The 12,495-nt window shown below is 42.6% G+C and overlaps 1 protein-coding gene across 2 annotated transcripts in view; it reads left to right on the top strand.

Annotated features, from left to right (window-relative positions):
- JHY (junctional cadherin complex regulator) overlaps positions 1-12,495 on the top strand; it is a 35,679-nt gene that overhangs the window by 524 nt on the left and 22,660 nt on the right. For both annotated transcript variants that reach the window (XM_053367177.1, XM_053367178.1), the window contains exons 2-3: positions 1,908-2,319; positions 8,205-8,709. In XM_053367177.1, coding sequence (XP_053223152.1) covers positions 1,970-2,319; positions 8,205-8,709 — 855 coding nt within the window. In that variant the 5' untranslated portion in view covers positions 1,908-1,969. The remainder of the gene's footprint in view (positions 1-1,907; positions 2,320-8,204; positions 8,710-12,495) is intronic.

The following is a 12,495-nucleotide window of genomic DNA, read 5'->3' as shown; positions in this document are numbered from 1 at the left end:
GCTGTTTTGCCTTGTTGAGTTAGCTGCCCTGGCAGACTGGTGTGCTTAAGGCACACAGTTAGTAGTAATAAATAGATATCAATATATTTAAATTTGTTGTTATAACTTATGATACCAGCTGCCTAAATGGTTGCAATAAGCAAAGGCTTGGCTATAGACTACCCCTTCTCACCCTGACACCACATATGTGATGTCTTCTTTATTCCATTTGTGTTGTGCCCTGAGACCAAATAGATCTTTAGTACCCTTTTTCCAGGCAAGGAGACCTTACGACAGGAGTCAGCAACCTTTTTCAGCCATGGGCCGGTCCACCGTCCCTCAGAGCATGTGGTGGGCTGGACTATATATTTTTTGGGGTGGGGGGAATGAACGAATTCTTATGCCCCATAAATAACCCAGAGATGCATTTTAAATAAAAGCACACATTCTACTCATGTAAAAACACCAGGCAGACCCCACAAATAACCCAGAGAAGCATTTTAAATAAAAAGACACATTCTACTCATGTAAAAACACGCTGATTCCCGGACCATCCGCGGCCTGGATTTCGAAGGCGATTGGTCCTTAGGTTGCTCAATTAGGTTGATCAATTTACACGGCTGCTTCTGATCTAATGGTATTGCTCCCCCGCCCCCCATCGAAAAAGAGAAGAATGTGGTCAGAACCACATACTGCTTTCCTTTTGTTTACACTCCAGAAAGTACAGAGTGGTCCTTATGCAGGAATACTAACTCCTATGTTGCAGAATGGGGATTACGTACATAGGCCTAGGTGTGCCAGCCTTAGGCTGTTTGCACATTACTAGCTTAAAGTTCAGCTAGGTCATTCTTTTCTCAATTCAAATTGAAGCTGGTTTGGGGGGAAATGCATCAGAAGGCAGAATTTCACAAGGAACAACAGGATAGATGCGGGATAGATATGGATTGCGGCTAAGACGTGTACAGTAGGGGCCAACTCCAGGGGGCTGTGGGTGCTTGGGCACCCACAATCATATAATTGTGGGGGCCGGGAACCCACAAAGTCAGTGGAAAAGACTGGCAGGCGGCAGTGGCGCTGCCTCCGAGACAGAAGCGGTCCAGCTCCGCCCTCTGCAGCCAGCAAGCGAGGCACCCTTTTCTGAGCCCAAGCCCCTCCCTGCAGAAAAGGGTGCCTTGGTGGCTGCAGAGAGGAGGAGGAGGGAGAGGAGCCGCCGTCGCTACAACACTGTGGACATGAGACATCACCTGCCCACACCTGCACGTACAGTGGTGAGCACCCACAATCCTGAGGGTGAGATGGCACCCCTGCCGTGTATAATGCTTCCAAAACCAGTGATGGAATGTGTAATGGATGCAGAGGGGGTTATACACAGCCTTAGATAAAGCAATAGTAACATTTGATCACTTGTGCTTAAGGCCATTGGGATTGTTGAGGAGTCTTTGCCTACAAAAACAGTTCAGGCCCATTGCTGCAAACACAAAACACAGATCAAGACTGTAATGCCCTTTTTTTACATGCAGTGTTTACATGACTTGAATATAAACAATTATTTAATTGTTATTGCAAGTTGCATTAGAAGGCTTGATCATTTTTCAAGCAACTTACAGATTTTCAGACCTTCCACATTTGAGTTTGAAAACATTTTAAAAAAATTAAAGAATGGCCATTCTTGAGTGTGTGTTTTTAAACTTGAGGATTCCAGGGGGTTCTGAGCTTTCAAAGTAAAATCTTGAAAACGCTAAACTTACTTATTTTTAAATGCTGGCTTTTCTTTCATTGGAAATTTGAAGAGTTGAAATGTTCTATGGGGATCATATGGTACACACACACACACACACACACACACACCTCTTTTCCATATAATTGTAAGCCATCTCAGAAACAGAGCAGACAGCAATAATTAGGATATTGCTTACTTTGTTTTACAGAAGGGTCACACACGTGAAGTGGATTTTTCTGCTCATTCTGAACTTTTTTTTCCCCCTGCACCATGAACGCAAAGAGCCCATTATCCCAAAATGGTTTAGTTCAGCCGCATGTCCATTACTCCTTTTTGGAAACGGCCTCTGAAGGATTGTCACAGAGTGACTCTGATTCTGAAAGCCTTGCTCAGGAGATTCAGTATCAGCTTGAACTTCAGAAGCGGATCCACAAAAGTGAAGAGCTGGTGGGCCAGTCTGGTGGTGAGCTGGAAGAAGACAGCTTAGACGAAAACAGCTTAGATGAAGACAGCCTGGAGGAAAAATGTCTGAGTGGAGGAGGAGAAGAAGTCTCTGATGGAGAAAAAACACAAGTTCCAAGCAGAAGCGGTTCTGGAAAGGAAAACTGCAGCCATGCAAGGTAAAGCATTTGCATTTTAATATACAGGCATTCCTGCACTTCTGTTTTCGGTCAGGACAAGTTAAAAATATAAGGACAAACATAAAATGAGCCCTACTGGATCAGGCAAAGATCTGTCTAGTCCAGAGACCTGTATCTGGTATTGACTACAAGCAGACCATGAAGGTAGCAACCCTCCTGTCTCCTGAGGTATACTCTGTTTTTATATGGACGCTCCATTTAGCTTTCAGGGCTAGTGGCTGCTGAGACCTATTCTCCTTTATTTGTCTGAGCCTGGTTTTAATCACATATACTGAGAAGAGTGAATGACAAGACGGTCATTTACCAAGTAATAAGTTATCACAGTATACATGTGATTTCTTGGTAAGCTGGTTGTTGTTGTCTTGCTAAGTGGTGGAGATCATTCTACTGCTTGCATGCAATTCTGTTTACATGCAGAAGTGAAAAATCAAAGATTGCTTCTTGATTACTGTTCGTTGAACATTTAGCCTGGTTTGTTTGCTCAAAGTTTGCGGGGAAATTAGATTATATCATCTATTTATTGTGCATTGATCCTGATTTCTTTGCAGGATCAAAGTTAGGCAATGCAGTCAAGCAAATGTTATGCTATACTTTCCAGTACAATTTTCTGTCACTTCTCTTCTTCATAAAAGATCCAATTTGGGGAGGGGAAAGAGAATTTGTTGCGCAAGAGCTCCAAATCAGCTTTAATTGCACAGCCTGAATTTTGCTGGCATGTGACTAAATTCCACACAAAAATAGTGATGGTCTAAAAGCACCCATAGAGATGAACCTCAAAGTTTTGATTACCTTTAATCTGCCAGTTTTCATTTACCTGGTCCTTTGTTTTACATATGAACTTGATTTTTTGTTTATTTTATTCCCATTTTATTTTAAGGGGGATCAGTCTAGGAACCTGAACAGTGGTGTACAAATACTTCCAGGAAATTAAAAGTGCTGAAGAAAATTGCTGTATTTGTTTGCAGAAGCATTCCACTTTCTTCTAGTGACCAATATGTTCTAAGTAGAACATTCTCTTGTGTTATCAAATATAGTCGTACCTTGCAAGTCGAATGGAATCCATTCTGGAAGTCCGTTCAACTTCCAAAACATGCGGAAACCAAAACGCGGCTTCCAATTGGCTGCACAAAGCTCCTGCAACCAATCGGAAGCTGTGGAAGCCCTGTCAGACGTTTGGGTTCCAAATAACGTTTGCAAACGGGAACAGTTTGCGGCATTCAGGAGCCAAAACATCCAAGTACCAAGGCGTTCAGGATCCAAGGTACGACTGTAATAGAAACAGAGTCGACACACTTATTTCTTATCATAATCCAGTAACTGTAGATACTAATAGAACAGTGAGATTTAAATATTTTTTTAAGAATATTGTTCTACATATTTGTTAACTTTAAGATCACAGTGGTATCTTCAAAACAATGCTTTTAACAGTGCAGTCCTATGACATAAGAATTAAGTTTATTGAAGTCAATGATAAGTCTTCCTCCCAGGTAAGCATGTAGAGGATTGTAGCCTAAACAACACAGTGTGTCACAATCTTTATCACAGGGGTCCCTAACCCCAGATGTTGTTGGACTACAACTCCCATCATCCCTGACTATTAGCCATTCTGTCTAGGGCTGATGGGAGTTGAGTTGAATTTCAACAACACAAGGAGGATCCTGAGTTTCTTTCCCATAATACATTTGTTTGCATGATGTATTGAATTGATTTTTAGCTGTGCTTGACAAAGACCCTGCTGTATTGGAAACTTGTTCTGCAAATACATACAACATTCTTATTTTATTTCTCTGGCCTGAAGACTTGTGCTGCCCTCCTTTATATTTTTAAATCACATTCTGGTCATCTCTTGGCTGGGCAATGCAAACAGTCTGCTTACAAGACTACTTGCACTCACTGGCAAGTTACCAGCTGTAAAATGGGCATAAATTCTATTGGTTTCAAGTGTGTATACAGTCCTTCAATCACATTTTTAAATGTATCTGCTTATGCTAGAAGGCTCTATAAATTTTAAAGGACTTTTGAGGATGTGCCAATGAAATAGTTGCCTTTTTTATTCAATAACTGCATAAATGCCAAATTAAAAAATTCCAGAGTGCTTATTTGTTTTCCCTGCTTACTTTGAGAGGTGCATTAACTTCCCCATTCTGTGCAAATAGAAATTGGATTTGTTGCGTGCACTGAAGGCTTAATGCTGCCTAAATGCAAAATAATTGTTGTTTAAAAGGATTAAATTAAGCCTGAATCAAAAAACGATAAACACAATCCATTTTCATGCTCCGCTTAGAAACAAACATGGCAAAAAGGAAAGAGGGTTAAATTATTAACGGTGCGCTTTCATGCACCTCCTCAATGGGCAAAGTGGCTAGTTATTGAACATTTTATTGCAAGTGGGAAAGGATGTTAATTGTGTAGGAAACGTGCTCCAGCCTTTGTGGGGAGGGGGATTCTGACAGAGCACAAAGCTCTTCATTCAATGGAAATTTGATGTGATGTTCTTCCAAATTATCGCAGTACGTGCTCAGATGGAGTCCATTAATGGAGACAAATATCATTCCCTGTGCCTGCGATGCTTCCTATCTGCCTCTATTCTGAGCTCGGAATTTGAAGTGGAACCCCTACATCTGTTGTTCCAGAGAGAGTCCATATAACCCTTATTCAGCAGAGAAAGCAGGGAACAGGATTACTGAGAGAGAGAGCGGCAGAGACAGAGACCCTCTTTTTGTCTTGTTTTGAAGATGAATCTATTCACCCCCGTTTGGATTCACCAGGTTGACCCTAGACAGCACGGCGCAGCAGAGCTCATGCTCTTGGATTTCAGTACAATGAGCCTTGGCAAGGATCACACTCTGTTGTTAGAAGCATTTCCATTGTTTTAAGCCCAGTGTGACATATTTCTGGGCTTATGCCACTTCAGAAAAGCTCTCCTGTGTGCATATCATTTGCATTCATGAATAATCATGGCTGGTTTTGGACCACCCTACAGATAAACCTGCAGGGACATTAATAATGTGTTCCGGTCCCTAGCCTAGCCAGCTGCAGGCATTAGCTGAAGTCAGGGGTGCCAACTTGAATAAAATATGGGGGGGGGCAGGTAAGCCCCGCCCCACATAATTGATGACATGACATAGTGCACACACAATTTGAATGGCAATCCCCATCAACTTTGGAGGGGCCCATCCCTCTGAAATATTGTATGTAATTGGTTCCTATGGCTGAAGTTTGGATTTTGGATTTGATATCCCGCTTTATCACTACCCGAAGGAGTCTCAAAGCAGCTAACATTCTCCTTTCCCTTCCTCCCCCACAACAAACACTCTGTGAGGTGAGTGGGGCTGAGAGACTTCAAAGAAGTGTGACTGGCCCAAGGTCACCCAGCAGCTGCATGTGGAGGAGCGGGGAAGCGAACCCGGTTCACCAGATTATGAGACTACCGCTCTTAATCACTACACCACACTAGCTCTCACTGGATAATTTACAGTTCACTGGATAATTTACAGTGGTACCTCGGGTTACATACGCTTCAGGTTACAGACTCCACTAACCTAGAAATAGTGCTTCAGGTTAAGAACTTTGCTTCAGGATAAGAACAGAAATCGGGCTCCAGCGGTGCGGCGGCAGCAAGAGGCCCCATTAGCTAAAGTGGTGCTTCTGGTTAAGAACAGTTTCAGGTTAAGTACGGACCTCCAGAACGAATTAAGTACTTAACCCGAGGTACCGCTGTACATGGTTGGTGTCTCCAGGCTTTCGAGGGCTCCTGGCCAAGCAAGACACTCTCCATGGGCCACCCTCAGTGAGTTTACTTCCTCACTCCCATTGCCACCTACTTGCTTCCCAGGTAGGGGGAGCCACTGAGCAAGCAGGAAGTGGCAGCTCCTCCTCCTAGTGGTCGCCAGAGCAAGAGGTCGAATGACAAATGGCGTTCAGGTTGTAATGGTGAAAAAGAGGAGCAGACCCAGGGGAGGCTTCTGTCATGGGCCACCTGTTGAGATGTGGACCCTTGACAGAGGCCCATCCACGCCAATCCTTGGCACCAGCCCTGATTGCAGTTGATCCTAGGGTTAAGCTTTTGGCCTGTATAGACATTGGCCAAAGTAGCTTTGATTTTACTCCCTCCTGAAAGACATCCAGCTCCCATTTCAGTTTGAAAAATTGTCTCACATCCACCACCCCAGGTTCTTATTTGGAAAGCCAGTGCCACATACAGGTGAAACTCGGAAAATTAGAACATTGTGGAAAAGTTCATTTATTTCAGTAATTCAACTTAAAAGGTGAAACTAATATATGAGATAGACTCATGACATGCAAAGCGAGATATGTCAAGCCTTTATTTGTTATAATTGTGATGATCATGGCGTATAGCAGATGAAAACCCCGAATTAACAATCTCAGAAAATTAGAATATTAAATGAAATCAACAAAACAAGGACTGCAAATAGAGAAATATTGGACCTCTGAGAAGTAGAAGCATGCACATGTACTTAGTACTTGGTTTGGGCCCCTTTTGCATCAATCACTCCTGCCCACCTAGCAGCTCGAAAGCACTTCAAAGTGCAAGTAAATAAATAGGTACCTCTCTGGCAGGAAGGTAAACAGTGTTTCCGTGCGCTGCTCTGGTTTGCCAGAAGCAGCTTAGTCATGCTGGCCACATGACCCGGAAGCTGTACGCCGGCTCCCTCGGCCAATAAAGCGAGATGAGCGCCGCAACCCCAGAGTTGGGCACGACTTGACCTAATGGTCAAGGGTCCCTTTACCTTTTACTGCCTCAATGCAGCGTGGCATGGATGCTATCAGCCTGTGGGACTGCTGAGGTGTTATGGAAGACCAGGAAGCTTCAATAGCAGCCTTCAGCTCTTCTGCATTGTCCATGCCACGCCACATCTCTGATTAGTGTCAGAGAGTCTGCTCTGAGTATGACCAACTCTGGCTACATCCCTGGGTAACAAGACACTGAAAGCTCCTGGTTCAAATTTTACCTCTGCCATGAACTTGTGCGACCATACACAAGCGTTTTCTCACCCTCGCTCAGTAATATGGATTTTTTAAATTTGTGTTTAAGTTTCAGAACAGTCAAAAGAAAGTATACTGCTTCACACAGCACATGATTAAAATTTGGAATTCTCTCCACAAGAGGTAGTGATGGTCACCAACTTGGAAGGAAATCAAAGGCTGCTAGCCAGGGTGGTTGTGCTCTACATCAATGGTTGGCTTGATCCAGCAGAGCTTTCCTTATCCAGCAGAGCTTTCTTAAGTTTCTGTCTCCTTTCCTAAAAACTTCAAAGCAGTACTAGCTGCACAGGACATAAGGTACTGGAGACCAGCTGCCAGAGACCTTGATTTGAGATGTACACAGACCACCGATGCCTTCTAATAAGTGAATTTTTAGTGTCTGCTGGTCACCGTCTGCTGTTTAACAAAAATGGAGCAATTGTTTCAAGTGACTGTAGATAAGTTGCTTTCTGGTTGTCACAAAAACCATAACCTGCCATTGTAAGCTCTAAAACACCCAGGTATATTCCTTGCATCTGAACCTTAAAATTCTTATACAGTGGTACCTCGGGTTAAGTACTTAATTCGTTCCGGAGGTCCGTTCTTAACCTGAAGCACCACTTTAGCTAATGGGGCCTCCCGCTGCTGCCACGCCGCCAGAGCACAATTTCTGTTCTCATCCTGAAGCAAAGTTCTTAACCCGAGGTACTATTTCTGGGTTAGCGGAGTCTGTAACCTAAAGCATATGTAACCTGAAGCGTATGTAACCCAAGGTACCACTGTAATAGTTAGGGCCCATGACTGGGATTGTAAAATAAGAAGCCTTTGAAAATGATGCTTTTCTTGATCAAAACTTCCTTTTTGTTTGTTCCTTTTAGTAACGAAAAGGAAACAGTGGACAGGTATTCAGAGCTGAGATATAATCCCAACTGGAAGAATAATAAAAAGGCAGTAGGCTTTGTCGAATTAGATGGCTCTCCCCCAGAGGAAGACGAAGACTTGCCCGTTCTCGCCCTCGATTCAAATGGCAGCCCTTCCCAGTTCAGATTCGTATACAGGCATCGTCAGCACCAGGAAAGACCACAAAACAGACCACCTGTGTTTGACAGGGAGCTCTTGAACTCTTGCGATCAGCCTGCAAAGGTCAGCAATGGATCTTGTGGTTTGTACAACAAGGAACAGGAAGTAGTAGTTCTTTGCCATTATAACAGCTGTTCTAGTATACACAGCGACAGTTCTTCTACTCAGATGAAAGAGTTTAAACCAAGGCCTGAGAAGGACTTTGTCGAAAAGAACAAGCTCACTTTGGGACTAGCGATCCAAGAGAACAATTCTTATCTTCAGCGCCATGGTAAAAAGCAAAGGGAAGACCATGAAGAAGAGGTAGGTGAATGACCTCTGCTCAGAACATTCTGACAGCACTTAGCAATTATTTACATGTCAGTGTGTTCAAAACACTTCATGTCTCAGATTTTATTTTCTTTCATTTGTGCTGTGTGCAATGCAATATTTGCAAACCATCCAATAAAACGAGGGTTTGCGTTCCATGAAGTTGCCCCATTAAGCAGCTTATTTTTATCACTTTGTATTTAATAATAATAATAATAATAATAATAATAATAATAATAATAATAATAATTTATTTGTACCCTTCCCATCTGGCTGAGTTTCAAATAATGTTTTTAGAATGTTGTAAGCCTCCTGGAGTCCCAGCTTGGGAGAAACGTGAGACAGAAATACAATAAATAAATTAGCACCAGGACTTCCACCAGATGGGGTGCAGGGTTATGAACATATTTTTAAGATGGGGGTTACCTGGGAGTAAATCCGGTTGAACTCATTGCGACTTGCTCTTGAGTAGACGTGTATAGGATGGCACAGTTTTGATTTATGTGGCAGATGACGTAGATATGCTTGCATATAAAAAACATCCATTGACTGTGAAAAGGATTTGACAAATCAAGGTACAATCTAGACAAAATGAAATCCTTTTCACAGACGATGCTTCCACCCTACCCACTCCCAAATCAGACATTTCCTTGAAGGATGCTCTACATTACATCAGTCCTAATCTCCAGAGCTTGACATAAACTTCTTCACACACTAGGGGGCACTGAATGAATGCTTTAATGATAGTTGGAGTCCTGGCAATTTCTTTCTCTGACAGCAATATTTGGAAATGCAGATTTTGCATATGGAATTCATCTGGGGCAAATATAGCTCACTTCGAATGAAGGAACATAAAAGATGTGCTGATGTGTTGATTTCTCTATATTTGCCACCGCTGCAGAATTGGGAATGTGTGTGCTGTAGCCTAGAGTCATGCCACCCCGCAGATTTTACCTTTAAGCACCATCTTTCCTTTAAGAATGTGCCACTGTTTCCAGTATATCAGGTCTTTATTTTTGAAATATGAAAAGTGATTATGATATATGGTTCAGTCTGTTTAGGGCTGCAGCGTGAGCAATTTCACATCAAATTTCAAATGTACAAAACACATTTTCTGAATAATCTCCCATAGCAAGAAGGACCCACATTTGAAACACCACTATTTTTGCTCTCATTGGTGCACCTCCTAGAAGGCCATTATTAATATTGCCATAATAATAATAATAATAATAATAATAATAATAATAATAATAATAATAATTTATTATTTGTACCCCGCCCATCTGGCTGGGTTTCCCCAGCCACTCTGGGCGGCTTCCAACTAAGATGAAAGATACACTAAAATGTCACATATTAAAAACTTCCCTGAACAGGGCTGCCTTCAGATGTCTTCTGAATGTCAGGTAGATGTTTGCAGATGGGAGAAGCTGAGGCTGAGAGAATGACTTGCCTGAGGGCACCTAGTGAATTCACAACAGAGGCAGGATTCAAACCCAGGGACCACTTCATTTGTAATTTGGTCTTTCATGGCCCCATCCTATGCATGCTTACTTGAAAGTAAGTCTCACAGAATTCAGTAAGCCATACTGCCAAGTAAGCGTGCAAATGTTTCTTTATGCTTATGAAGCATTAGGACAGGGTGGGTGATTCTGGACTACAACTCCCATGATCCCGGGCCACTGGCCATGTTGGCTGAGACTGAAGGGAGTTGTAGTCCCTCTATCTGGAGGGCCACAGGTTCTCCATCATTGAATTAGGGTGTGAAATTGCTATGGTTTCTTTCTTCCTTTCCCACTTCCTTTTGCATTATAACGATTTGTAATAAATAATAATAATAATAATAATAATAATAATAATAATAATAATAATAATCCTACACCCGTTCTCAATAGTTCTTGGTTAAAATACTTCCAGAGGTTTAAACGGAAGAGTAGGTTGAATTATTCTGCGTTAATTGAATTATTGATCTAATGCAGAGGGAAAATCACCCAGAAGTAAATAACTGGCAATGTGGAATGATGATAAGTGTTGGTGTGGGGAGAGAGAAATTACCCACCAACAGATTTCACTTGAATACTTTGTGGTTTGTACATATTTAGCAATCAACTCAATGGAGCTATGTTTCTTGGCATGTCAAAGCGATTAATGCTGTTAGCCTCTGGAAGTTAAACCTTGGCATAACATAATACCACCTTAATTGGCACAGAGTTTCATCAAAACCTACTCTAAAGAAATACATTTGTTGTTTGCTGGTTAAAGGTAGCAGTTAAAAGAATGAGCTTTCCTTTGGCATGTTTCCGTGCAGCCCTCAAACTGCAGACAAAGTCAGCAGAACCCATAAACAGCTGAATCTAAGAAGAATTTACTGCAGAGCAGTTGACGAGATCTCCAGATTGTATCTTGATTCACCGGTTTGTCGAAGCCAACTTAAAAATAAGGGATTTCTCATGCTTGGCAGCTTATGTGTCCCTTAAGAAAAGTATTACCTTATGAAACAATATAAATACACATGTAAACAATTAAAATAAAATCTTAGATTAGCTTCACAAGGGAATTTTGTGTTTTCAACCTCTTTCATAGTAATCTGGCTACAATATGAGTCTATTTCACACACGTTTCTTCCCGACTCAGTTTCAGGTGCATTTTTATGTACTCTTTTGCTGAAATATCTTGCACTGATCTTTCTATTAACAGCACTGACTCCCTCTTTCAGTGTTTATGGGTCCCATGGATGTTGTCTGTGGTCTTGCCTTTGTGAACACTATAAATAGTAGACCATGGGTAGGCAAACTAACGCCCAGGGCCCGGATCCGGCCCAATCGCCTTCTAAATATGGCCCGCAGACGGTCTGGGAATCAGCGTGTTTTTACATGAGTAGAATGTGTTCTTTTAATTAAAATGCATCTCTGGATTATTTGTGGGGCATAGGAATTGGTTCATTTTTTCCGCCAAAATATAGTCTGGCCCCCCACAAGGTCTGAGGGACAGTGGACCAGCCCCCTTCTGAAAATGTTTGCTGACCACTGTAGTAGACAACTCCACCCGCCTTCAGCTCCTACCATTTGCTTTGAGAGGGAGACTTCCAATAGCACTAACACATCTTTGCCTCTAACCACTCTCCTGGAACTCCGTATGGAAAAGTGAGCATAGCTAGCAGAGAACATATAAATTGCTTGGTCCCTCCTCAGCCAACTTGGTAAAAGGCTAGCATTAATTTATTTTACTAGCCTTCTAAGAAGTTAATAGCCTGCGCACCCTCTCCTCTGCATCCAGCCTGAAAACAAAGGCTATTTAGCCTCTTAGCAGACTAGAACCAATTTTGGGGGGGCGGGGGGGGGGGGTTTGGCAGGATTCTCCTAACAAGCCCCATCAAGCAGAGGCCCTACGCAAGGACTTCCGCTTGTGCAATCGGGCTTTCCTCTGCCTGTGCACCCCCCCAAAATTGGCTTTAGGGGGAGTCGGGAGAGTGTCCAGAGCAGTGGGCAGGGAGAAGAGGGTGGAATTGTCCTAACTGGCAAGCCAAAATGCTTGCACAGGTGGAATGTTTGTCATGGCGCAACATTAAATCCTACCCTTAGTAATGTTTGGGGGCTTATTTCCAAGGCGACACTCATGGGAACTTATTTAATTTGTTAATTGCAGCTGCAGAGCGGGGGCTGGGTTTTTTGTTTGCTTCCTTGCTTTTGGACCTGCTGGGAGGAAAGGGTTAATCCATCTTCTGCTCCAAATCTGGGCTTTCATCAGCTGCTATTTACATGGGGAGGGGGCAGATAAACACAA

Source organism: Podarcis raffonei, chromosome 15 (assembly GCF_027172205.1).
Source record: "Podarcis raffonei isolate rPodRaf1 chromosome 15, rPodRaf1.pri, whole genome shotgun sequence".
NCBI lineage: Eukaryota > Metazoa > Chordata > Lepidosauria > Squamata > Lacertidae > Podarcis > Podarcis raffonei.
This window is presented reverse-complemented; position numbering and strand designations above follow the sequence as displayed.